Below are 26,842 nucleotides of genomic sequence, written 5' to 3' on the forward strand. Positions count from 1 at the left end.
TGCCTAGCTTCACTGCAGCAGCTGACTGAGCCAAGCACACTTTGCAGTGCTCAGTTGTTTCCATACTTTATGTAGCACAGATTTTAAAATCAGATCAGGAAATAAAAACTGCTTTCCCAATCTCACGCATTTCTTGTGCCCTGAACCCTGTGCTCAAAGCACATCCCTCTAGTACATCCTGCCTGATATACCACTCTAGAAGAGCAGGGATACCCCACTGCTTATCTAGGAACCAGTGAGCACGTAGAGCTTTAGCCCAAGCACAACAGCACTGACCTTCCCAAGAAGCAGCTATTTGCCAGCAGGTGGCACTCGCCAGCCTCACCTTCTGCATTAAGCAATTTTAGCACACTAATTTATTGCAGGGAATAGGGGCTTGATTACTCTAATCAGCAGAGCCTCCTTCATCTTGGTTTCACAGCCAAGCAGTTCTAGATTTATTCTTTCACCACTCGGATTGCTTTTTATTAGAACAAAACCAAGGGAGTATCATAAATCTTTCACATCTCTTGCCTGTGTGTTTGTGTACACAAAGAGTGAGAAAATCCATAGCAGGAGGATGGACAGAGATCTTTTGTAGCATGCAGAGCAGACCTGGAGCCCTGGCCAGCCCACTCCCTTTCCTCTCAAGCCAGTGCAAACAAACAGCTCTCCAGGTGGCTTGTCAGGCCTCTGAGTCCAGGTGATTTCACTGTGACAAGAGGGAGACTTTTGAATTTTTTGGCCAAACACCCCTTCTACAGAGCACCAGTGCTGGCTTCTGGGATGCTGCACTGATCACTTCTACCTTGCTCTTGCAAGGTAGAGGGGTCCCCTGATTTCTGAAACAGTCAAATCTCTCATTTGGGAGCCTCTGCAAAGACTCTGCAGTGCTGCTTATTTATAACCCTTTGTATAAGGCAGCCTGACACGCAGCAAGCAGAGGAAACAGCACAAGCTGGGACTCAGAACTGCCTGCATATATCAGCACTAACTCTGCTTCCGCCCTTTGTCTTGGAGATGCAAGAACAAAGCAATGATCCCATGACAGCCTCAGAGAAAGGGGGAGAAAGCCCGTGTCATGCAAGCCTTGAGCTCAGACTGATTTGGCCTACCACCAGCCTCACAGGGCCTGGCTCTGCTTGCAGAGGATGAACATGGCTGGGGTCAGGCAGGAAGGAGGGGTTCATATCGCAATCAGCACAGAGCTGCTCTTGCCTTGGCACCTGTAAGGACTCTGGATGAGTCAAATACTACTCATGACCAAGCACAGCCATTCTGGAGGGCTGAGAGTCACACTTACTGCTGCAGTGGTCTGACAGCCTCAGGACAATGGATATCCATCATGCCTGTCATTCTGCAAACCTTCCTCAAAAAGACCCTTCCTAGAGATGCAGCCCCAAATCCACATTCAGGGCCTTGACACACTCACAATACGAAGCTGTGGGAAGCTCCAGGAAACATTCAGATATAACCGCCCTGTGGATGCTTTCAAGAATCCGCAATTATCTCCTGAACCAACTAGTGGTTGCACAAACCCCACAGACCACCCAGCACTCTCTACTTGTGTGGTCTGTACTTGGGCAGCTACAGTGCTGCACCCCGTATGGTAGAGAACCAAACAGATAAGAGACTCTCCAGCCACTGCTTTCCTATCTGCCTTCCAAAGACCTTGCTTCATCCTGGGCCAGCCAGCACCCCTGGTACACCCCTATCCCTCTGCTCTGGAGGGGGTCAGCTGCTCGGTTCTCCAGGGCAAGCTGTCAGACCCCTGAGGGCATTAATAGGCTTTAATGACCCTGACCAGCCTGAACTGGGGCCTTCACCAACATGCCCTGCCCACAGGCCCAGGAGCTCCATTTAAGCTGGGGCCTGGGCCTTCAGTCTCTGCTTCAGCTACGCTGCAGGTATGCTTGTCTCCAGCACCATCACAGCCCTGCCTGTGCCTGCCCATGAACCCTCCCAATCCAGAGCCTGACCTGCTGACTAACATCCCCTCAGACCTGCCCCCTCCTGATGGACCTGCACAGCCATCAGTGGGCTGTGCCTGACCCCAGTTACTGCCACCAGACCTGATCTTGACTTGTACACTCGCATACCTGGCTTGACTTCAGACCTGCCTCCTCACCGGGCACTTGCCTGATGATCTGGACTCTTGGCTGACTCTGGCTGCCATCCCCAGGTCTGCCCTGCTCCCTTCACTGGGTACTGTGGGACAGGGTCCTGCTGGTGTGGCCCCTGCCCCACCGGCTCTGCTGCTGCACCTGGCTCCTGGCTCCCCATCCACTAGGGAGCCGCTGGTCCTCGCTGTGCGACGGTGACAGCCAACAGGGCCAAAATCAACACAAAGGCAGGGTCCCACACCAAGAGGAAAGGGGAGATATGCTCAGACATCACATGATGGTCTCGAGGATGAAAGCCTGAGCAAAAAGAGATGAAACAGTATCTTGGCGATAGCCAAGCCACGTTTTTACTGCTGCTGAGGCTCCATGTGAATTGTAACCACCTTCTGCTAGATTCCTCTGGCTGGATTCATAGAGAGTTTACTCTTACGGGGCACTGAGCTTGCTCTGGAAATGTCCAGCTATGCTTGTAGGACTGGCCATGGACCCTGAGCGTGCTGACTCTGCTGGAAAAAACCAAGCTTTTTGCAACCGTAAGGGGAGCTGGGAGATAGCAATGGCCTTGGCAGAAGTGAATTCGCATCTCAAGTTATATTGCTCCTTACCTCCCAATTTGCCTTTTACAAATTCTCACCATGCTGCACTGCAAAAATTGCCCTCAAGGAAGTATATTTTACCCTTTGAGCAGTGTCAGGGCTGATTCTCATGTTTTCTGCAGGTACATGGAAGGAGAACAAACTGCATCCCCATGATGGTGGAGAGGCCAAAGAAAAGGTGGGGGAGCTATATTCAGGTACAGGCAGCAATCAAGTCCCTTGCTGGAGCCGAAGACGACTAGCAGGGAGGAAATCAGATTTTACTCTGGAAACCCAACAAAAGTCTAAGAGCCCTAAGAAGCAGAGAAAACAGAAGGTGCATAAGACATGAGCAACTGGGACTACCTTGGGGGCTGTATCAGTGGCATCCACAGCTTAGACAGCTATTGGCCCAGTACTGAGATCACTGCAGTGTCCCTTCAGTGCTTCTTTCTCCTCCAAAGTCCATTTCTTCTCAAAAGTTCCTTAAGTTAACTGCCAAACCCCCACATTTTTGCTTTTCTAAGCAGAACTGCCAAAAAATCATACTATTCTCTGCTTAAAAGCCAGGTTACCTGATGACAGCAGCCAGAGAGCACCCGTCCCAAACCGAGGACTTCCTTTCAGTCACCCGCTTGTTGCCAGACATGGAGACTGGATGGCTCCAAACAGTCCCAGCATCTCCAGGGCCTCATTTTCTAACGTGGGACCTTAACAGCATGTGCAGTTCCTGTGCGTGAGGGAACTTGCACTGGCCCCAAGCCATGCAAACTCCCTTGAGGATCTCCAGCATTCAAGCACAAGATGTGAACATGCATTCAGGCCCCACATGAGGAATGCAGGGCCTGCCTTGGCAGTAGGGAAGACAAGTTCCTATTCTCAGCTCCAAGCAGGCCCTACTCCTCTTTGTCCCCTGCAGTGCAGAAGCCAAAGCAAACAGACGCCATACCTTCAACCACTGCCACAATTTTACCATCCTCTGAAGCGCTACAGCAGCAACAATCCACTCAGCATTGACCTACAGCTACATGAACTTACTCCAGTACTAGCTGGCAGAAAAGCCATTGCACAGAGGAGCTGGAGTCTGGAGCTGCAAGATCACAGCTTGTACTCTTGCTAACCATTCAATTCTGTTGCTTAACCAAAGTCTAAGAGCTCACAGTTCCTTGTTAGAGCTCTAGGCCGGTGCACAGAAATGCTGCCTGCTCCCGTTTTATTTCTTAATCTGCTCTCTTCCATGCAGATTTTCATCATCTTCCTTCCTGGAGCTTCATGGCTCTTGCAAGGATGTCTCCTTGTTGTCCCAAGCTCGGTATGCTGCATGCCATGAGCCATACCACTCTCTGCATAGCTTAATTATAAAGAACCACACAGTATAGCAAGAGGCCAGCTAATGCTTTCTAGAGTGTCCTTCTAGACTCTGTAGCCTCCAGTTTGATCATCTATGGGACTGGAGCAGATGTTAAGTACAGGATGTATTGAAAGGCTTGGGCAGGACCACAGCATCTACTCTGAATTCACGGCTCAGCAAGCCAGGTGCAAAACAGATGTGGCAGCGTTAGCTCTGCCACTAGAGCCCCTTGGTATGCCCCCATCTGCAGGCAGAAGGTGGGCAGGCAGGCAGGCCGGCCATACAGCAGTGTCTTATTCTCTTCATCCTAGTGCTCACAGAAAGAACATCAAAGACAGGGCTGCTTCTAGTGTTCCTCCTCATACTCTTGTGAGAGTGCTTTTAATTAAGTGTCCAAGTTGGCCCATCCCTGAGCTTCTCCTAAAAGCTGCAAACTAGTTACCTCACAAGGCACCTGAAGTAAGCTCCTGGATGTGGGTTCAGGGTAATGCACTTGGCTCCTATGGAGCAGAAAGACATAGATGCTGCATGGTTGGCCTCTGCAGTGTTCCTGAGGATTAGCATTCCCTGGAGCAGAATCGGATCGTATTTTTCCCCTGTAATCAGAGGGGCATTCTCCTGTCCTTCTAAGCCTGATGAATTAGCAAAAATCTCAGCAATCCTGGGGATCCGTCTGTTTGATCCCAAACTAGCAAGTACTCATCGTTCATCATCAATGCAGCAGCTTGAACAGATACGCATGTCGATTCTGGAAAGAGAAACAGGCCAGTTGTTGGTGCCAATAGGCAGCTCCCAGTTTCATGGGGATGCTGTTACAGCTCACAAGCTCCAGTGATGGCTCACAACACTGCATGCTGATCGCATTTTCTTTTCCAGCTGAGAAAGGCCTGGGGTATCCTGTGCTCACAACCCATGCTGGAGCACAGATCTAGCCAGAAACCCTGAGTTGCGTCATGCAGCCCCTCTTCACTGGGGGAGTGGTAACACTAGAAAAATTTCATCTTCAATTTTTGTTTCGAATGCTTGCCCTAATCAGCACAGTAATGTGAACGATTGAGACCTGATCAAGTTGTAAGAGGCAGAAAATGAATGGAGACTGTGCTGCTAGCGCAGAGTCCTGTAACTCTGGAAATGCAGCATATTCCCAGCTAATTAGTACAACAGTTAAGATCAACAGAAACAAGTATTTCCATAGTAAGTGTGTAGCAGAGAGCTTGAAGCTCCACACCTCACAGACAGCAGGGACAGAACAGAGTTCCCCTGCAATTGTTCAAACAATCAAAAACAGTGCTTGGCCAGGAGAAGAGCCAAGCCTGGCTGCCCCTCAGGACAGAGTTATCAGTTAACAATTGCTGACAAGTCCTTGCTGGCTATCACCTTAAGCTATCAAATTCACCTTGAAACGCAATGAAGATGCCACCCCCTACATCTCTCAAACCAAGCTACTGAGTTCTTAAGTGAAATACATAGTCTTATCTAGGTCTCTGCCTGTGCCTGGGGTCCTCCCTCCCACAAGAGGCACAACAATACTTTCAGTCCTTGTCCTGCCTCCTTCCTACTGAAAATGTCTATTTCTAAAGAAGGAAGCAATAGGACCCCATGCCCTTCCAGGACCTGGCAGGGCTTCTTTGTCCCTCACATCCAACACTTGAGTCTGTAGAACAAAACCAACCCCCAACAGGCCACCTTCCACCTATCTGTGGAAGGCCACCAGGCACTCGAAGCTCCCAGGCTGGATGCACATGCAGCACTAGGCGATAATGGATTCTCAATCCCATCAGGAGCAAGATGCAGAGCTCTCCTGAGTGAGGGAGAAATTCTCACTGCACCACATGAACACAAAAGAAAACGACAGAAGGGAAATGCCTACAGGCTCCTCTGCTTAGATGGAGAGAGAGTGCTGCGCAGTACTAACATACGGACCTTATTCCTAAGAGAGATGCTTAATGTTCCCCGTACATCCATGCTGTAAAGAATGGATGGTTACTGCAACCGTAAAGAACAGTATCAGTTTGCTGCTCTGTGCCCCCACAACTCGGGGCCATAGGGAGACCACGAGCAATGGCATTGGCTGCACCCTAAACTTGCAATTTAGAGAGAAGCCTGTCACCAAGACATCTCATTCTGCTTGCTGATCCTCACAGCGCAGTGCTGTATTCTCACCTGTTCAAGAGGTTGTTCCTGCTGACCATCCTCAGGAAGCCAGTCGGATCAGTCATTGAGTTCAGCTTATTATTCATCTCCTCAAACTGTTGGTCCATGATATCCCCAGCTTCACTCTCAGTCTCGCTACTGGCACAGGCTCTGCAGGGGGAACAGCAGGGTCAAGGAGTCATTGATGGAAGACAGATCAACAGCTTTGTGACAAATGCTCAGCCAAGTTTGAGAGAAAATGTTTTTCAGACATAACCTCAACCACATGTTAAAGTCAAATTTTCCCTGGATTGCATCACCTCCTCCTGTTAGGCATACAAGAGAGTAACAACCCCATTCCCTCCTCTTCTCCTAGGCATTCTTCAGGGTTTAGAGTGGCACACGCTGATGGAAATACAGGACCCAAATTCCCATGCACTGCAGGTATGGACTTTTGAAGCTGTAGCACAACACAGAAAAGCTGAGGTCTGCAGGAAACACCAACTCAGCCCTCGATTTGCCTAAGAACACGTATTAGTGCATCCTTTTCAGATTTCAAGAATAACAACTCCAAGCTCTGTATGCTACCTTCACTGGCAAAGTGCAACATAAAAAAAGGGAGCTGTGTTGCTGCTCCTGTTATACAAACAGGGAAAGCACAGAGAAAAAAAAATTTACTGTATCAATGCCACTAGGACAGCAGCAATACAGAGAGAAATAGAGCCCAAAATTTCTATATTTTCCAACTCCTGACATTAATCTAAATTATCATCTCAGTGTAGGCTTTCTGTCAAATTGCTGTTAGCATTTGTTCTTCTTTCTAAAAGCAGAAGGCAAACACAACTATTGTATGTGCATTTTTAACAACCCCTCCCTTTAATAAATAATTTGCACATTATATGGTGCATCACAAACCTTTGAATTTGTACACTTAAGCTAAACCTGCTATGCTACCTGCTGAAGCCACCTTGCATCTCATTTCTGCTTCCTTTTGGGTTCCTGACAACTTGGAGCCTTTCCTCAAGGGCACATTTTCCAATAAAGAGCACACGAACTCAATTAACACACAACACGTACTTGTGCAGGTAACTAGAGCTGCCCCTATGTTGCTGTATGAACCACAGGATATCTTTGTAAGCATACTTCCAGGTCAATATAATTTAACAACCTGAAAGAGTAAGTCCTGACAAAAGCCAATCACTTTATGAACACTGAAATGGGGCTACTGAACAACAGCCAAGACAAAAGGAAAAAAAAAAAAAAAAAAGAAAAAAAAAGGGGGAAAAGAAAAGGTTGTCAACAGCTGCCTCCTGCATGTTTTTCCTCCAGCTGCAGGCATGCTCAGTTTTGAGTCCTGGCACAGTTTTGAGTAACACAATGAGTATTTGGAGCTCCTTAAAGAGGCAAAAAATCTTGAGTTCATGAACCCAAGAGAGCAGGCCACATGCTCTCCCTAAAGAGAAAAGAGTCTGTCCCAACACAAGTTCAAGCAGACTTTAAAGTCTCTCACACTTTATTTTTTTTGCAAGTATGCGTTATTTGTCAGCTTAATTAGACCAGCTGAAAGGAACCATTTCTAGCAGAAAGCGAAGGCTGCAGTGTGGAACTGAACACCACCACAGCAAAATCCTGATGACACATCCCATGACAGCATCCCTTCCTCTCCAGGAGCAGAAAATGGGAAGATGTGCCACTCTGGAGACACAACAGTACCTATACATGCTTACAGCATTATGGAAGGCAATGGCACTTAAATTTGAACACAAAAGTACACAACTGCAGTGCACTTAAGCAAGCTATGAACTGAGAAGTCAGAGTCAAACAAAAGTTTTCACATGTGTGCTACACACATTTAAATCCCTCTGTTCTTTGCTGGTAGGCAAAGAACAGGTTCCAGGGACTGCAGATGACAACTTCTCCTGGGGGTCTGGTGTGCTGGAGCATGGTGGCAGTCAGCAATGCTGTAGGGAAGCACTTGATCCATGTGGGGAAAGAGTTTCAAAGCAGAACATGACGTTCACCCACACGGAACAGACAAGATTTGTTTGTTTAATTCCCTGCATATAATTTTGAAGTGGGGAAAGAGCTTCTGCCTGTGATCATACCACACCAGCCCAATGATCTCAGAGACATGCATTAAACCCAGAATCCTTAACCAAAAACATACCACTACCATCACCACAAAGAGAGGAGGAAGCTGACATCACAGTAAATTAAAAACTCATCCCAGAACCTAAAGACTGAAGGATTCCCTTTGCCAAGAGGAGAATCTGTGGTGACAAATGGTTAATGGAACTGAAAACAGTATCTGCAGATCTATTACACGAGGTGTAACTACAGATTTCAATTGTGTATAGGCATATCTAGAGGGCTTACCCTTAGCCATCAACATGTGGAGATAGATGTAACCTTCTGAATCATGCAACCCTGATGCTTTAAGAGAAGGGTAGGTGGAACCAATTCAGTCTGATTTTTTTCCCCCCTCTTGTCCTTCCTGTCAGTATTCACACCTTGGAGGGAGCGACTCTATTCTCCCAGAAAGAACAGAGAGATCATAGTCCACATGCACATACAAGACAGAACTGGATGAAGCGTCAACATCCGGAACACATCTGCAAAACCCAGGAATCATGAAGGCTGGAGGGAGTAACTTTTAACATTTCCTTTAATGGGAATCACGCAACTCATTTTCAAGCAAGACTTGAAACACGTAACTCGGAAGGTGTGACTGAAGCTAACAGAAGTCTCAGAACAGATTTTATGTAAGAACCCAAAAACCCTAGACACCACCACCACCAAAGACAGGCCATCTCTTAAATGTACCATTTATATGTTAGCAATAATTTCATGATTATGATCATTTGGATAGCAGTGCTTACATGCTTGTAGCTTCTCAGGGCTTTAATATGAAGGAAGCTACTCCCCTGTGTATGTCTGTTCCCTTATGTTTTGAGTGCTCAGCTGGCTGAAAGACCCTTTGCTCTTTCTCAGAGTACTTAATAAAAACCCTAGACTAACAAGCAGTTTGTTACTGCTCACAGTGAAATGAATAATCCAGTCAGCTGTATAAAGTATTTGTTCCCCTTCAGAAAGCCACCTTTACAATCACAAAAGGTTGTGCACCTTTTCAGAAAGCACAAACCCAAAATGCATCCAAATGAGACACAACTGTAAATCCAATACACACAGATGTGGGGATCACTGGAGATGGGTCAGCTGTCACTACTTCTGGTTTCCAACTGTCTCAACATTGTGAGTTAAGCACATACCCATCTCAGCAGCACATGTTGTTTACAGCACTCAGCAGACGCAATCCTGCCAATGCCCTTGTGAGATTGGTGGGTAATTTCACAAAATGGCAAGCTCAGATTGAGTTCAGGACAAAGAGTGAATCCTAATGTAAGTCCAACCTGATTGCTGACCGTAAGCTCACTGTGCCAGATCCACCATTTTGGCTACCAATAGCAACAACTCATCTGTTCATGCTCAAAATCTGTTACAGATACTGCCACTATTTCAGTAACACTTAGAAGGTCTGCATTAGCCAGACTGCATCCCCAAATCCTTGTCTCACTGGATAACTAAAGCTCGTCCTCCCCCAGTGGCAATACTAAATGCTCAGTGACCCTCCATAGGAACTTCCAGACTCCAATGTCGTGCTTGGATAAACAGGATCAAACACCATGTTCACCAGAAGTTTTCAGAATAGTAGTATAGATTTTTCCAAATCGTTTTGTGTCTTGTATCATCACTTACGGATAATCGGTGTTGTGGTTACAAAAATGTTTATAGATAGCAGCGGAACAACCAGAAAGGAAAAGAAAATCATTGTGCAGCTACCCCAAGAGAACAAAAACCCTCAGGAGAGAAATTAAACCTCAGACCCCATGCCTTTATCTATCTCCTAGCTGCAAAACCACATGGATCACTCTGACATCGCTTCCCTCCTTGGAGACTAGGGCAGTGGAGTCTTCTTCTAGATACATGTTGTCCATCTCAACTCAGACATCTCTTTTGCCTCTTTCTTATTAACTTTACTCTCTTGTCTTGAAGACCAATGCATGGCTCATTTTAGGTTTTTCTGGTTTGGGGAGAGGTTTACTTTCTTCCTTCTTTGCAACCTAGCCAGGTCAAATATGGCCACAAATCTGCTTTTATTCTGCTGTCCACACCTCTTAAGAAAATGCCATGGGTTATGGACTGTGAGGTTTTAGTGCTCTGAAGCAGTGTCTCAAAGATTTTGATCTGTCTTCAGTTTGTCACTGCATGAAGACTCTGGGACTGTACAACTTATTTAGCTCTTACAAGATTAAGTTAATTTTAATGGTTTCAGGGGTGTCTAAAACAATCTCCAGGGACTGCAGAAACCCACAAGTAATTTAAGCAGCAGGCAACCGGCAGTTTTTGGGGCAGATTTCCACTAAAAGGTCTTGTGTTTTTTAGGGGACAGACACAACAGCCATCCTCTTAAAACAAAAACACCAAAAAATCCAACCGCCCTAAAACACAGCAAAAAATCCTGAGATCTCCTCTCAAGCTGGCAGTGCTCTGGACAAGCTCTTTTCTGGTAGTGCAAGTGACAAACTTCTCTCTCGAAGTTGGATATAATGCCAGTAATAGTGCTCAGGCCTGACGGCATTATGTAACCATAGACAATTACTGGGAAATTAATTCCATTCATAAATTGCATATAAATGTTTAGCCAGCTGCCAAGAATCTTCCAAACAGCACACCGATATACAGACCCTTGATTTTTTTTGGTCTTTTTTTTCATTTTAATGAGCTTTCTTGGCTAATGACTCTGAGTTGAAGTCATGCTAGGCCCAGCCAGTGTCATTCTGCAGATTTTTTTCTTGACAGTTTTAAAAGTGTCACAATTTTGTTATCTCAGATGTTCCTGGACAAGCAGGAATAATGGCTGCTTTTCAGCATTTTGTACGCTTGACTAGGAACACGTTATTTCTGCTCAAACTTTCTGCTATTTAAGCCCTTGCACAGCACAGCCCGGAAATGCCGCCCGTGTTCCCCAAGTGCAGCCTGCACATACCCAGCTCCCCCCTTACAACACATCTCAGCCTCTTCCCTGAGGAACCACAGAAAAGGTGTATACACACACACAGCCATTTGCCGCTCCGTGTCGTGGCAACACCAGCCCTATCCCCATACCCAAACCAGAGAGGTCCCAAAGCCTTCACAGTCCTGCCAGAGAAGCGGGTTATCACAGAAGTGAAACGCTTCCAGCCCAAGAGCAGAGTGGACAGCCCCACACCAGAGGGCTGAAGCAGTCCTCTTGACAGAGGGTAAGCCAGAGAGGCAATGCCATTTCATTTCTGTGATTGTCCCAGGTCATGTCTCTCGCAGTAACCTAAGGCAGGAGAGCTGCTGTCTCTCTCGGAGAAGCTGGACAACAGCAGCAAGGCTTGGCCAGGCCTCAGAGGTCGCACACGAAGTACACAGCGCTGATTCCTGACTCACAACCCAGTGCTCATACTAAGCAGCTTGGCAGTGGCTCTTCGAAACAATTCTTCAAGCTGGCCCGAGCCCAGAATCAGGCTCCAGGAGCAAGAGGCCAGGCTGGGGAGCCCAGCGCGTGCATTCCCCGGACTAGCAATGCCAGAGCACCAAGAAGCAAAGATAAGCCTGGCACTGTGCACCACCGATTTATTAGACAGTCATCTTTTCCCAAACCTTCACAAATCCAGTATTTTTTTCTGGTACGGGGGGGGAAGGGGGGGGCAGGGAATCTTAGAAAGACCTTTCTCTTCAGTTCCCTAAAGAAAGGTAAAACCAGGAGAATGTGTCACCACAACCTGAGCCCATCCTGCCTTGCAAACCTTTCAGGACACATTCAGCATCCCAGCATAGACATACATTCTTTAATTTACTTTTAAATCAGTGAAAATAACAAAAGCAATCTACCAGGCCTGAGTCCAGAACCTCTAATGGCTTCCAGCTCCCTTCCAGCATCCAATGCTCCCATGAAGGAAAAAGCACAGAGAGACTCGCCTTCTGTGCTGAGCACACGTGTCCGCAGCCCTCTCAGAGCTTCAAACCCAGCAAGCTGACTGCAACCAATTTCGTTACTGGTACTGGGGACATAACACAACCAAGTGTCATGTTCTCCCTACCCCAAGGGGAGAATTAATTTGTCTGTGAGAGACTGGAGAAAGCCCTGAGGAAAGCAACTAGGAAATCTGGTACCATTCTGCATAGTTGAAACACGTAATGGGAAACTTCAGGCCTGGGGTTATGTTCTTCTTTCGATCTGATGGAAAATTCCCATCCTGTCAGATTAAGGTGTGAGCATCAAGGGCAGGAAGCCGAGGACACTGCTGGTGAGTGGACTACAAAGCACAGCTTGGTTTTACTGCTGCCTTCTGCACAACAACGCTCTAACACATGCCACTGCAGTGTCAGCTATGCAGCTGCATTTGCTGCCTACGGTAGCTATTACAAAAGATGAACACGGATTAATTAGGAGAGCTGAACAGCTTCCCAGTTGCCCACAGAACCCTGAGCTCAAATCGATTCAAGGATCAATGCCATCATTTCCTCCTTCTTGGCCAACATCATTACCTGGAACACCAGGTTCGGGTGTGCGCTGTCCCTGCAGACTGCGGGTCGCGCACAGAGAGCGATCTGCAGCATGGTAGCCTCTAACGCAGGCTGCTAACGGCTCGTGAGGGCTGGGCAGCACTGTTAGTGCTTTCACCATCAAAGCTGGGCAAGGAAGAGGACATTTGTCCACGGCCTTGGGGACTCGCTCATAAATCTTGGTGCCGCAGAAAAACACAAAACGGTTTAAAAAAAAAGACTAAAATGTGGTATAACCTAGAAGAGCCAGTGCCTCCACTCACACCAGTTTTGGGGGCCGGTTAACAAATCAGCCAACACATACATGTAGGCCCCCTTTGCACTAGTAGTAAACTAGACCTGCAAACTGCCAGTGTGTTACTAACCCACCCAAAGTAAAGCAATTTATGACTACATAGCAAGCCTCGCTTGTAAGAGCAAGCGAAACTGTCGCCACATCCTTTACCCTGTACACTTCATTCACAGAGAACATACGAGGATAGGGACATCCCCAACTCTACTTTTCAGACAAAACTACTTGCAAATATCAGCATAGAAACTATATTCGTACTCATTCAGTCAATAAATCAAACCAAATACCAGGAGAGATCATGAGGTTGAGTATAAATAAGCAAAAAAGCCTGACTAGTGCTAAATACATAGGATAAAAAAAAATGAGGAAACGTAGTTGTGGGACCTATCCGAGTAATGCATCAGAGTAAGGTTTCTCTCGGCTGAAATTCATCAGATGGATTAATTCACTGCAAATTATTTACTCAGCTATAGCCACAAGGGAAAATATTTGGAAAGGGGGGGTGGGGGTGGAATTCCTACGGTATTTGCAGTTTTTCATAAGTAAACCTTTGAAAGGGAATTAATTACACTGGAAACTGTAAGTAGGATGGAATCTGCCCATACAGAGTCAGACATGGCATCTGCCTCCTCATCCAATCTACAGATTCATTACCCAGCCTATGGGTTCAAACCTTATTTGCATGTGCGTATAGTTACTTGGCAGAAAAATAGCCACGGATACAAAAATAAAGCAATTTTTTTGTTGCTGCAGTGAAAATTTGCCCCTACTCTAACTCTCAGTTCTCAGACCTCTCGGCCGATTAGCTCAGCCCTGACTGTTACAAATTGCTTTCAGGTGGGAAAGCGGGAACCAGGATGTTAGACCCCCCCTCCCCAACTTACCGGGTATAGTAGGAATCCACACCCAGAGCCTCCCGCACACTTGAGATGTACTGTTCCAATGCGGAGTTTGTTATTGTTTGCAGGGTCACGCTGTTGGCTTCATGGAATTCCCCAGCATTTTCTGTCAGGTTGTCACCCAGATAATACTCATGAAATTTCAGAATTCCTGCAGGGCACCAGAATCACAAGGTTATTTCTGCAGGGCAGGAAGAGTGCTGCCAGCAACTGCCTAGGAAGGTGGCACAGCCCGTAGCATTTGGCATTTCCAGTACAACTGGGGCGAAGCATTCCGTGCCATGTCTCCACAAGGCTTTTCCAGCATTCTGTATTACAGCCTTACTTTTAAAATCTGCTTTTGTACTTTGCAGATGATGGCTCAAAAGTACGAAGGCAGAGCGGTGCTTTTGTGAGATGCTCAGAATGCATTTGTTATTGAGCAGGCTCATATAAATTATAAAACAGACCTTTCATACAAGCACCTACCAGAGTAATTCGCATTTCAATAGATACACATGAAAAATACCTATTAATAGCCTCTGATCACACAAATTGAACACACAGGGCTCAAATGCTTAACAAAAGTGTTATTACTACAGCAGAACCTCCTCGCAAAGATTTTTCATTTCACTCATATGCATGAAAATACGTTATATACAAAGAAAGAAAAAGATGGATTAATGCATAGTAAAATATTAAAAGATAGCATTTCACAATGGGTAAACCAGATAAAGGACATTCACTGTTTTGTTAAGAATTCAACTATTACTGCACATAAAACCTTCCTCCACTCAGACTGGCATATCCTTCCTGATATAATTAATTCTACAGCCTGTGATCAACAGCAAAAGGCTGCTCTGGATGCCCTGCTTGCCTTGACAGCATAAATTATTAAACCAGTTAAGAAGAGTAGAGGAATAAAGAATAAAGCAACTCCTTCTGCAGCAACAGCAGCAAATACAGAATCAGTGCAGAGGCTCTAAGGGTACCATCTCAGTGGGATAATGAGGATCCTGGGCTGCCACTGAAGCTACTCTCTCCGTCAGCACTAACGAAACAAGAAGAGGTCACCATGGCTGGGCTGGAATCATTACTGAACAGAGCTCCCTAGCAAAGCTGCTCAAGTGGAAACACCACAGTCCCTCTCCTTCCCAACATCTGACAGTGCCTTCAAGGAGGCAGTCACAAACCCATATACTTGAAGAGTGCAACTGCTTTTCTACAAGACCCAGTTTGGGCAAGGAGGAGCCTGGTCATGAAGCCTAGTGGCAAACCCTACACTTCTGATCCATACAAGTTTAGTAAGTTCAGGTTGATATTAATACTACAGAATCATTGACATTTTATTGTGCAAACTACTGGCCTGAAGAGCAAATTAGTGAGTGGATGCATAGCAGGACACCACCATCTTACACTTACACATGCAACATTGCAAAACACCCCCAAAAAGCATATCTTCCAATCACTGTCATCCCATCTGAAGTCAGGCATGTGTGAATGTTTGCTTCCCTTCCTGAAGCATTTCTGCTGCAATCTAAATAGTGCTTTTTATCTCTTTAGCTTTGTCATGGTGAAGGGCTGCAATTATTAAATTATATCCAGAAAAAACTCATGAAAATTTACAGTCATTGCTTTATTAGATAATGAACAACAGCTGTCTGCAAAAAGCAATCCTCTTCAAATTAATCCTCCTTGCTCCTTTGTGATAAGTGTTTCCACATTCATATGAGGAGAATTCAGAGGATCAGGCAGTTCAATGGCATATCAGGAAGTGGGGACGCCCTTCTGTTTTCTGCAATCCACTTCAGCGAATAAATGTCAAAAGCTTTTGGAAGGATAAAGCACAGAAATGTAATTAAAGTAGGGATTCTTATGCATAGAAGATTCTCACAGAGCCAACATACTTGGAATCTCATTACTGCTCTGCTCTGCCCTGTGGGAAATACATACAGATTGGAGGTTGAAAAATGGAAATATTAAACACGTGAAACATTTCCACCTCCAGGTGAACATCAAAGCCCTGAATAAGCACTTCTATGTCATTATTGCTGTGGCTATGCCACACTTTTTAGTCTATTCAGCTCTATGGTACTAGATGGAAAGGATTCCCTCGCATGTTCATTCTGGTCCCAGATTCATTCCTAGCTACAAATCGTAATACTCTCCCTTTGTAAGGCTTGTTCACAGGCTCTCATCTCCAAAAAGGACCTCACCTGCCCCAGGAGCCAGCAGCCAGCTGTACAGATAACCTGCAGCCAGTGAGTAGTAGAGAACAAGTCCCCTCTGGCCATTCACTGTCTCCAGGACCTGGTCAATGGTCACTGGAGAATAGGGGTCAGAGTCCTGCTGCCCAGTCTGGCGTTCCACGAGCAGGTCAGCGAATGCCCTCGTTCGTCCTCTCTCTGCTACTGCCAAAGCTTCATCATGGTGACCTGAAAAGACAAAGCCATCTCTCAGACCTGACACCAACGTGGTCTGCAGTGCAATGTGCGGGAACAGGGACAGATGCTACCTCAACCCGAACTAAAACCTGGGGAAGCAGGGTCACAGCACTTATTTCTGGAAAGAGTAGTCTCTGTGCTGAAATACAGTCCCATAGACCATCTTGGCTGCAGGCAATAACACGACGTATGGGAAAACAAGCCACAGAAAGGCAAATGAATGGAAGAAGCAAGAAAGATGATCCAAAGGTGCCTGAAACCCAAAGCAAGAGACCCTTATTTCTGTCCTGGCAAAGAAACACTGTGCTGCATCAGACAGATGAGGAGTGAAGGATGTATCATGAACTGCCTCCCTGCAACTTCAGATGAGTAAACTTGGCATGAGATTGGAGTTCAGACTCAGCATATGATGACATCTCTTACCAAGACTGACAAGTACTCGCTGCAGGGCCTGATAGGAGGATGTCTGCAGGTCGAAGAGTGACAGCTTGTAATCTGTGCTCAGCTGCACCTCATGTCGGATGGTTTCAAACAGTGCCGAGGCCCGGTACAGCTGGGAGGGAAAATAGCCACAGTGACTTCCTTACAGAAGTCCTTACAGACACAGCACAAAGCACTGGCTGGGAGAGCAGGAAGATCCAGGGCCAACATACCCTCAGGCAGGGGAGGTCTGCCTCAGACAGCCCCTCAGGATGGCGACATCCCTGGCAGAGGGGAGGTGACTTAGGATGGAGCACGAAGGCACGCGGGCCCGAGTCGGCTCAGTGCATTACACACTCTCCCCAGGATGCACCAGACACATTTCCTCCTCTGAGGACAGGAATGACCTAACAGGCTCAGAGGACACAAGCCTGCCAGCATGGGGCAGACCACGGTATACCTGGTGCTGAGACTCCTCCAGGTTCCCACTCGCCCAGAGGGAGAGGCCGAGGCCGTGGCGGATTTTGGCTTCATCTTCTCTGCGTCCCAGCTGCTCTGCCAGCCTCAGTCCTGAAAAGGAGTCAGAGTGAGAGAGGGCCGAAGGAGAGACAGGGCTTCAGCAGCCGGGTGGAATACTTCTGCCTCAGCAGCCTGGCAGGCTGTTGGCTCAGGTGGGCCCGGGGCCTCCAGGGCTCCTGTGGCAGACAGAGACAGCCACGGAGCTGCCAAGCAGTGGGACGCCGAGCAGGGCAGTGCCAGTGCCGGGCAGCTGGTGCTGACACTTGAATCGGCACCAGCGTGAGAGGTGCCTCAGCAAGACAGACATTTCCATGGACCAAGACCTCCCTAAGTGAGGTTAAGGTGCAGTCCCCTGAGACACACTCAGTAAGCCCCTATCAGGAAGTTTGACTTTTAAACCTTAAAAGCCACACAGACAAACAAAATCACACTGAGCTGTCAAACACTGCCAGAAAAGACACCTCTTGCCACATTACTGGCTCGTTTCTCACCAGCTCTCCCCAGCCTTCTGGCAGGCTCCACATGGTTTATGTACTGATGCAGAGCAGAGGGCAGGGTCCTGGCATGAATGACCTGGAGCTCGTTTTACTTCCAGCAGAACCTTCTGTGTCATCCTCCCTTCCACCACACTCCAAACCTCTCGCCTCCGTGAGCCCTGCTGACAACAGGGATGCCTCTTCTTAGGCACCTCAGGTTTCCCACAGACTGGAGAGCAGGGGCCCTGGCCACGACTATGCAGCTCAGCAGCAGCTAGCATTTGCAGGCTTTTCAGGAATTCTGAGTCACACCAGGAGAAGGAGCTGTATTTAATTTCTCCCTCTCCAATTTAATTGAATTCCCTCAGCATACTGGAATCCTGCCAAGGTCAGTTTCAGGAAAACCAGACTAACTGGTGTAATTAATCTTTCGGCTTCCAACTCCATATACTCCAGCTATGCTGCTCATCTCCTCCATCAGAGAGCCATCACCTTGAACAGATGCTGCTTGCATGCTGGAATCCCTTGCAGCAGAACAACTCACAAGCCAGCACTGGCCCCAGCACTCAGCAGCAGCAGATGGCTTCTGGACACTGAGGGCTGAACCTCTCTCACCTCCCTATCAAACACAACTTGTTTTCACTTACAGCTTAGAGGACACTCACCCACCTGGTCTCAATCCCCCTTGAATACAGAAGCAAAAGCCAGGTGGCTATCAGCAAGGCACACATCAGTTTGAGACCTGCTCTCAGGATCAGAGAGATGCATCATGACCTGACGTGGTTCTCCCAGAGCCAGTTCCTGGTATGCAATGCTAGTTATAGAGAAGGTTTACACCTTCTAGGCCTAGGCACAAATGAGCTTTATAAAGAGACTCTGACAGGTGCAGTGTGGATTCAAGCTCAGAGCTAGCTGAGACTCCCCCAGGAAGGCACAGACCATTTTGCAGTGCTTTGTCTGGAGGACGCCAGGAAGGCTCCGACTGACATGGCGCGCTGACCATAACACCCTGCTTGGACAGCTACTCACACGGATGCTCAACAGTAGCTATGGATGTCTGCAAGAGCTTTTGCATCAAAGGCCACTGTCAAACACATCCTCTTAGTGTCACGCTCACAGGACCTCACTTCTCTCCATGTATTCAGGCCTCCCACCTATCCCCCCACACCTACCACTACATGCTGTGTTGCATAATTCAGCCTCTTACCTTCCTGCAGGTACATCACAGCCTGAGAGTAGTTCTGCAAGGCATGATGAGTCCTCCCCAGACTGCTGTAAGACACAGTTTTGGCTACAAGGTCGTTCATTTGTGCCGCAATGCTGAGGTGCTGCTCCTGATAAACTACTGCCCTCTCATAGGTGCCCAAGGACTCGTAGGTCAGGCCCAGGTTCCCGTAGGCCCGTCCTTGGCAAGTGGGGTTGTTGGTCTCCTCCGCAATCTGCAGGTCTAGCTGGTGATACTGCAGGGCTGTGTCGTACTCTCCCATCTGCTGGTAGACCCCACCAAGGCCACAGGCAGCATCGCTCTCCAGAGCTCGGTCCTTCATCTCTCGAGCAATGTTCAGCTGGCGCTCCAGGCAAGAAATGGCTTGTTCATAGTTCCCCAACTGGCTGTGCAGGCTCCCCAGCTCCCCATAGGCCTGGGCTTTGTTAAATGCCTCCCCCAGCTCATGTGCCACCACAAGCCTCTTCTCAAAGCACACCAGAGCCTGCTGCAAACTTCCCATAGCCCTACAAGGGAAGAAAACAACAGCATTTATTTTGCCAGTATTTTCTTGAAAGAAGATGTTTTGTCATTTCCTCTAGAGGCCAGCTCAAACCTTTCAGGCAGAGACAAACGCTCCTCCCAGGAGACATCCCTGACACCTTTGAATCAACCTCCTTCTTCTGCCACCCTATAAACTTTTCCTCTCCGGGCAGAGCAACATCAGCTTCATTATTTGAGCCAGTAGCACAGCCCTCAGTACCCAGAGGACTCTGTTACTTGCTCCTACGCCACATCCCCGTGCATGTGTACAATGGCCACACAAACACACCCCATCAGTAACACAATGCATCCATTTGTACTTGTACTTCACTCTCTGTCATTAGAATACATATGCAGTGCTCCTTACCTGTGCCCATTGCCCAAGCCCCGGTAGGCCTTTGCCTGATCTTGCATACGGTTCAAGCTCTGAGCCACAGACAGGTATTGTTCATAGTACTTTATAGCTTCCTCAAAATCTCCCAGAGCCTCATAACAATCTCCCAGGTTCCCATATGCTCGGCCACGATCTAACACAGATTCATTTCCACTGAGCTGCTGCAGCATGGCCAGCTGCTGTTCAAAGTAGCCAATAGCTTCCTCCATGACATTCATGTTCATCTTGGTAATGCCCATGTTACCATAGACTTGGGCTTCTATGCTGGGGTCCTTCAGCTTCTGTCCAAGCTCCAGCTGTTCTTCGTAACACTTGAAGGCCATGGTGTACTTCCCAAGTGACATATACACTGCAGCAAGGTGACCATGTGCTCTGCATTCGCCTGGCATATCTCCCAGCTCCTGGTACACCTCCAGCTCCTGCGTGTGGTAACCTAAAGCCTTGTCACACTTCTGTATCATTCTGTATGCAGAGCCCAAGGCTGCATAGGCACTGGCTTCCAGTCTCCTGTCTTTAACATGATGGGCTAAGCTCAATTGCTGCTCATAAAATTTTATTGCACCATTTACGTCTTTTTTACAGACAAAAATATCCCCTAAGTTCCCCAGAGCTCGGAATTTGGCCTGGGAATTGTTCAGAGACTGGGCCAGGGACAACAGGTACTTTTGACACTCTTCTGCTTTGCTGAAGTCCATCAAGGCTTTGAAGGCCAGGCCCAGGTTGCAATAGGCTTTGGCTTGGCTCAACTTGTCATGAAGGTCCTTTGCTAAGGCAAGATCCTGTTCATAGTACTTAACAGCTTCCTCGTAGTTCCCAAGGCAGTAATGGGCATAGCCAAGGTTATGGCAAACTTTCCCCTCCCCTTCCATGTCCTGCAGCTCTGGGGACAAGCGCAGGTACTGCTCGTAATAAGGGGCTGCCTGCACATACTCTCCTCGTGAACAGTGGAAATTGCCCAAATTGCTGAGGGCCCGTGCTTCACTCTGGATGTCTCGCAGCTCCCGGGCAATGTTTAGATGATTTTGGTAGTGCTGCAGAGCACGGTCATGGGCACCCAGCGCTTGATAGGCAACTGCTAAGTTCCCGTGTGTAGATGCCTGAGAGGCACGGTCATTTACTTCCATAGAAATCTGCAGCTCCTGCCGATGGTACTTGACAGCTTGGTCATACATGCCAAGAGCGTTGTAAGCGTTGCCCATGTTGCCATAGGCCCGGCCCTGGGCTGCGTAATCGCTTAGCTCCTGAGCTATGGACAGATGTGTCTTATGCAGCCGCAGCGCAGTGTCATAGTCGCCTTTCATCTGGTGAATGATTCCTGAAAAATAACAGAAACGGGCTCAACAAAAACATTCCTCTGTGCTAACCCTACTGCAACACCTTGCCATGCCAGGACTGTCCTGCAGCCCGGCCCTCGGCAGCTCATGGCCTGGCCCTTTCCGCGGGCTCCCTACACCAGGCAACCCCACATCCCTTCCCCACAGCACCCTGATGCGTCCCCGGCACAGCTGACGTGGCACAGCCCTTCTCAGGTGGACTGCTTTCTCACTCCTAACAGGCAAATCCCAGAGAAGGTTTTATATTACACATGAAGCACACATTCACCACAACAACTGGACAGTTTGGCCTTATAAAATGCCCATTTTCTTTTTTAATTATGCTACTTCTTTTTTTTCCATCAGTGATACCTGGTGACTCCTGAGCTCATACTCAACACACTGAGCGAGAAAGCATTTGCATTTGCTTTTCAATTTCAGTCAAATCATCTTGTACTTGTTACGAGACATGGGAACAGGAGCTAATGTTAAAACTTACGCTTCAGTTAAACTCTGTGCTAATAATACATGTGGCTCCACACTCGTGAACAGGCCTGGAGATCCAGGAGCCACTGAAGGAGGCCCTGTAAACACAGTTACCTGATCCTGCAGATTTGTCACAGTTACTTGATACCTGAAGACAACTTCAGGTCTTTCCCTGCCCCTAAAAGAAAACACCTTCCAACTTCCATCTCCGTATCACAACCAACGTGTTGAGGGAAAAGAGATGTGGAGGGTCAGGAGGCAGCTGCCTTCCCCAGTCACCAGCAAACGCAGCATGCTGTGATCGGGCCCTGTGCATCAGCCTCCTCTTGGTTTGTACTTTTAAAGAGAAATTTGAAGACAGAGGCTTTTCAAGTGAGCCTGGAACATGACGGCCGAAACTTGCTTTCTCGAGGCAATTTGGACCTTGCAGATTCATTTTTTTTAAACTCATGTAGGATTGAAAACCCAAGTTCCATTATGTCAGCATGAAGCATTCTGGCTGGATTACCTGTATTTCTATCAAAGCAAGTCATTCAAAAATTCTACTCACTTTCCTACTAACGTGAGGCTTCATGAGAAGGCAATTGAGAAAACGTGGGCAGAACAAAACAGGACCAAAATAGCAAATGCTTGGCTGCTGATGACAGTTCATTTCTTTCCCCCCACACTGCAATCGTGATCAAAGCTACAGCTCATGGCAGGAGGGACTGGATCCCTGGTATCCAGCTCCTGGCCAAATCCTTCCCAAGCTCCAATGAGCCTGCGGCTCTAATTGATCAGCGTTAGCTATTGCATCTCTGGCTGATGCATTCCCTCCGGTATGACGAGGGAAGGTGGTGGCAGGAAGGATGGGATGAGCTATGCTAAGTGATCCCACGTGACTATTTTGGCCCTCCATCTCTTATCTGGAGACATGTCCAGTGCTGGGGCTCAGTGGACAGCCACACGGGCGCACACAGCAGAACGCTCACAGGAAAGACCACCGATTTCTGCAGAAAAAACACAAATTACGAGGGGTGGAATCGGACTGGATACAAAGCTAAGTAACTTAGAAATTGCAACAGACAGTCACTGTAAAAGCATCCCATTGCTCCAGAAACTAAAAAAGATGGAATTGGATAAACCTCTCTCCTGGAAACAGCAAGAGGTGTCTGAGCTGGAAGCAGGCACAACCAGCACTACCCCAAGGAGCCCGCGCTCCCAGCCCTGTCTCCCAAATGCTGTGTCCCTCCCAGCCAGCACCTCCGGGTGCCTCAGCTCCAGCACAGGCAGCCAGGCCCTGCTCAGCAAGATGTAATACAGCGGGCCTCACCTGTGAGAAAGCTAAACACACGGCTCATTGAAAACCACCTCTGAAAACCCAGGGTTTCCAGAATAAGGGGACGAGCAAGCTCTTCCTAATCTCTTACTGCTAAACGGACAGACTCCTCAAGGAGTCAGCATGTCTTGACATGCTGTTGCTCTCCACCAGCACCACTCTCCACCTCCTCCGAGGAATCAGGTGTGGGAAAGCACTCAGCTTGAAGTGACCGTAAAAGGCAGAGAGAGGACAGAGAACAGGTTAAAAGAAAATCTGAGTTCAGCTGACTGCCTAGATAACTTGTTCTTTGCTAAGATACCTCTCAAGAGTCAGAAAGCAGAAAAGAGGACAAACCTTATTAAAGATTTTTAGTGGTGACTTTGGCACAAAGGAAGCGAGTGCTACTCGAGACATACTGATGAAATGCAGTTAAGAAGCACTGCTGACACATGGAAGGATGGGACTGTTATGGAGGAAGGATTGGACAACCTTGTGTACCTGGGCAACAAGAATGGGGTGATGAAAATCAGCAGTAAACTATGCGAAGACATGCACTTAGACTATAAGGGCAGGGAGTCACCATCTGGAAACGAGAGAAGGAGCTATCCAGTGAATTGGTGCATTTCCAGTAAAGAAAGACAAATGCGATTCCCGTTGGACACAGAAGAGTTAATCAATTTACAGACCAATGCTGGTGTAACCACAGAGGGGCATCAACCCTAGAAATTATTTTCACCATCAGAGTGCCAAGGCTCCAGAACAGCCCTACACAGTAGGATAGTGAAGCAAACAAAACATTACTGTTAAAATGGCATGTGGTTAGTTTATAAATCATGGTATTAGCATTACATGGCATGTGCAATAACAGGAGACTGGATTCAACGCCTCAGGAGGCATCTTCCACTTCTCTTAGTTTAATCATAGATTCCCCTGATAACTTTTCTGGGAGAGTATCTGAGGCCAGCAACAACCATCTATGGGCCAAGGAATTACAGCGGGAACGTGAATATCCCTTATTGTTGGGGCACACACTGCCTCAAAAACACATGGCCTCCATGAGTTGCAGCTTGCGCTGCCATGGTGCTGCACAGCACACAGACCATTTGCTCTTAGGCCACCCTCCCAAAAATGCTTACGCCACCAAGTCATTACATCACCAATAATATCCCAGGCAGAAGTGGCTGCTGCAGGACGGGAATGAACTCATCAGCAAGACTCTCTTTAAAAGCACATTCACAGATCATTTCCTTATGCTTCATTAATCCCAAGTGCGTCATGCTGAGACATAAAACATAGCCTTACTTCTCAAGGAACAGAGTAGGAAAAATGTCACCAGGACACTGCCAGGAGCTACCAGCCACAACTTGCTGAGGTTTGCAGATGTCAACAGGCTGAAATACAGAGTAACAGGACAGGCAGAAGGAGGGCTGGCTGGAAGGTCGGACACCTGGAGGAACTCAGAATAGCATGCAGATCTTTCCCACCGCATGGCTGGAAACACCCACCCACCCTGATCTTACAGACATTACAGGGACACAGTCTGCCAGAGATGCACGGGCTCCACAGACTGGCTGCTAATATCTACTGAGCGTTGCTGCCCTAGCGCTGGAAACAAGAGCAATCACCTAGTTCACTCCCTTGCTGTGTTGTTGCTACTCAGTGGGTTCCCATCATCCTTTCTGTACAAGCTGCCATCCCTGCCCTTGTGGGGATTTCCAAGCATCCTGCTCTGTCTCCCTCCCATCAAACGGCAACTGTGTTTTCCCATCCTCAGTCTATCCTCAGCTATACACTTAAACAAAATTCTTGTCAAAGCCAGAGACAACCTTGGCCCTGGACTGCAAACATGTGGCTTGCTCTGAGGGGATGCTGACTCTACACCTGGCTACTAGTTTTGTGTATGTTTTATCTGCGAGCCATGCCAAGCATGAGCTGTTTCACATTCTTTCCCATGTCCTGCACGATGCAAGCTCCTTAGCTGCAATCTTTGGCAACAAAACAACTGCAAGAAACAGAGCAGATGCCTCTTAGGAAAGAGAGAGGCTCATTTTGGGTTGCAAGGGGTTCTGCTTATCTGCAACATGCAATAATTACTTTATTTAATATCCATCTCCCCAAATGTAGATCAGTTTCCAAGTTGATATCTTAGAAACTAAGATGACACCCCAGCAGGTCTGGCCTGTGATTTGGTGCTTCTGTTGTCCACATGGCACTGAGATGGGAGTATTTGGGCTGAGAAAAATATCTGCGAAGCTGCCTGCCTGCTGGAGGTGTTGAAGCAGCGTGGAATGTAAGTTCCTGCTTTTAGCACCTAGTACATTAAAAAAATATATTAAGAGATAACGTCAGGAGCTTGGTTTGAAATCCATACTTTGGCTTATAATTTCTCTTGTGCCCTAAAAATCCTTCTAAGTAGCTCTTGTACGAGTGTATCTATTAGCCATTACAGTCCTCAGGCCAGACCACTGCAGTGTGCAGAGTACAAGACGCTCGATCAGGCTGAGGTTCCTCTGGCCACCCACGGATCACCAGCCTTAAGATGCAAATCCTATTCCTGTCACAAAGTTCCTCTCCTTATTTTTCCATCTCAGCCCTCTTACCCTCCTTGGATCAACATCTCTGGCAGCACTGGAGATTATTTCGACAAATACTCAGCTGACTTGACAGAGAAGGAAAAATCTTTGGTACCCCAAGGTCATTTAGGAGGCCCTAGTGAGCAGACAGGATGCCACAGCTCAGCCCCAAAGCTTAAGCACCCTGAAGAGACTCCACTTCACTGTGAGGAATAAGAAAAGTCAGTGCACAGTGGTCTCCATTAAAATGCCATTGATAACTCAGGAGCTGTGACAACAGGAGCGGTGGATGAAAGACAAGGATGCTAGTGAGAAGTCCTATGCTCACTATAATTACCTCTCTCTCAACATGGAGGAACTCACAATAGAGGAGGAGTGTCAGGGATGCTGACCCAACCCAGGCTCTCTCCCACTGCCACTTCATACTATACTTAAGGATAGATAAGAAAAGGAGTATCTGGGGCTGGAGATAATAGGAATTCCTGCCCCAGGACACCAACCTCTCCTGTCCCGCATCAAGGAGAAGGAAAGTGGGAGAGGAAGATGGCAAGTCAGACACAGAGCATGGCTTCAAAAGGCAAACGGCAGCCAGAGAAGTAAAATTCATACTAGAGGTTAGGGCAACAGGTTACTGAAACAGCCAGTGCTGCCACTCTCTGGAGAGGCTATGGATGGAGTTTCACCCTGGATACTATGTGCACCAAAAAGGCTGCTCTCTGTCACAAGCCCTGCTCAAGCAAATTCCCAGAATTTCATCTAAGAAATTAAGGTTGCTCTTGGGAAAAGAGGAACCTGGTAAGAGACCCCACGCAGCACCTCCTGGTACGTTTCCATTATTTGCCAGGGGTAATTACAAAGGACGGCCCAGGAAGGAAAGGTTCTGACTCACACTCCAAAATCATCACCTACCAAATATATTCTCTCTTTGTGCATTCCTCAACAGACAAAAATGAGGTTCGTAGATGGGTGGGAGATGAAGCCTTCACAGTTCTAAATGTTTTAGTCAGCCTCTTTACTGCCAAGAAAGGAGAAAAACAGTGAGCAAATGTTTACCAGGAGATACCCAGGACAAAACCAAGTAGCATAACAGAGAACAAAGCTGTGCTCTCCTCACCCATGGAGCCTGCTACTGCATTAGTCTGCTCGAGCTGTCACCCATCTGTTGTGGCTACTTAAGGAAGAAGGATCCAGAAACCCACTGTCACTTCAAAACATCAGCATTCTGACTCATTCTTACAACTATAA

The 26,842-nt window shown here is 47.5% G+C and overlaps 1 protein-coding gene across 3 annotated transcripts in view; it reads right to left on the reverse strand.

Moving 5' to 3' along the window:
• TTC28 (tetratricopeptide repeat domain 28) overlaps positions 1-26,842 on the reverse strand; it is a 183,341-nt gene that overhangs the window by 21,489 nt on the left and 135,010 nt on the right. For all 3 annotated transcript variants that reach the window (XM_076352751.1, XM_076352750.1, XM_076352752.1), the window contains exons 6-12: positions 19,899-21,240; positions 18,992-19,515; positions 17,250-17,359; positions 16,793-16,922; positions 16,142-16,360; positions 13,932-14,097; positions 6,192-6,332 (exon numbers count right to left, since the gene is read on the reverse strand). In XM_076352751.1, the coding sequence (XP_076208866.1) occupies positions 6,192-6,332; positions 13,932-14,097; positions 16,142-16,360; positions 16,793-16,922; positions 17,250-17,359; positions 18,992-19,515; positions 19,899-21,240 (2,632 nt within the window). The remainder of the gene's footprint in view (positions 1-6,191; positions 6,333-13,931; positions 14,098-16,141; positions 16,361-16,792; positions 16,923-17,249; positions 17,360-18,991; positions 19,516-19,898; positions 21,241-26,842) is intronic.

Source organism: Aptenodytes patagonicus, chromosome 15 (assembly GCF_965638725.1).
Source record: "Aptenodytes patagonicus chromosome 15, bAptPat1.pri.cur, whole genome shotgun sequence".
In the NCBI taxonomy this organism is placed as follows: domain Eukaryota; kingdom Metazoa; phylum Chordata; class Aves; order Sphenisciformes; family Spheniscidae; genus Aptenodytes; species Aptenodytes patagonicus.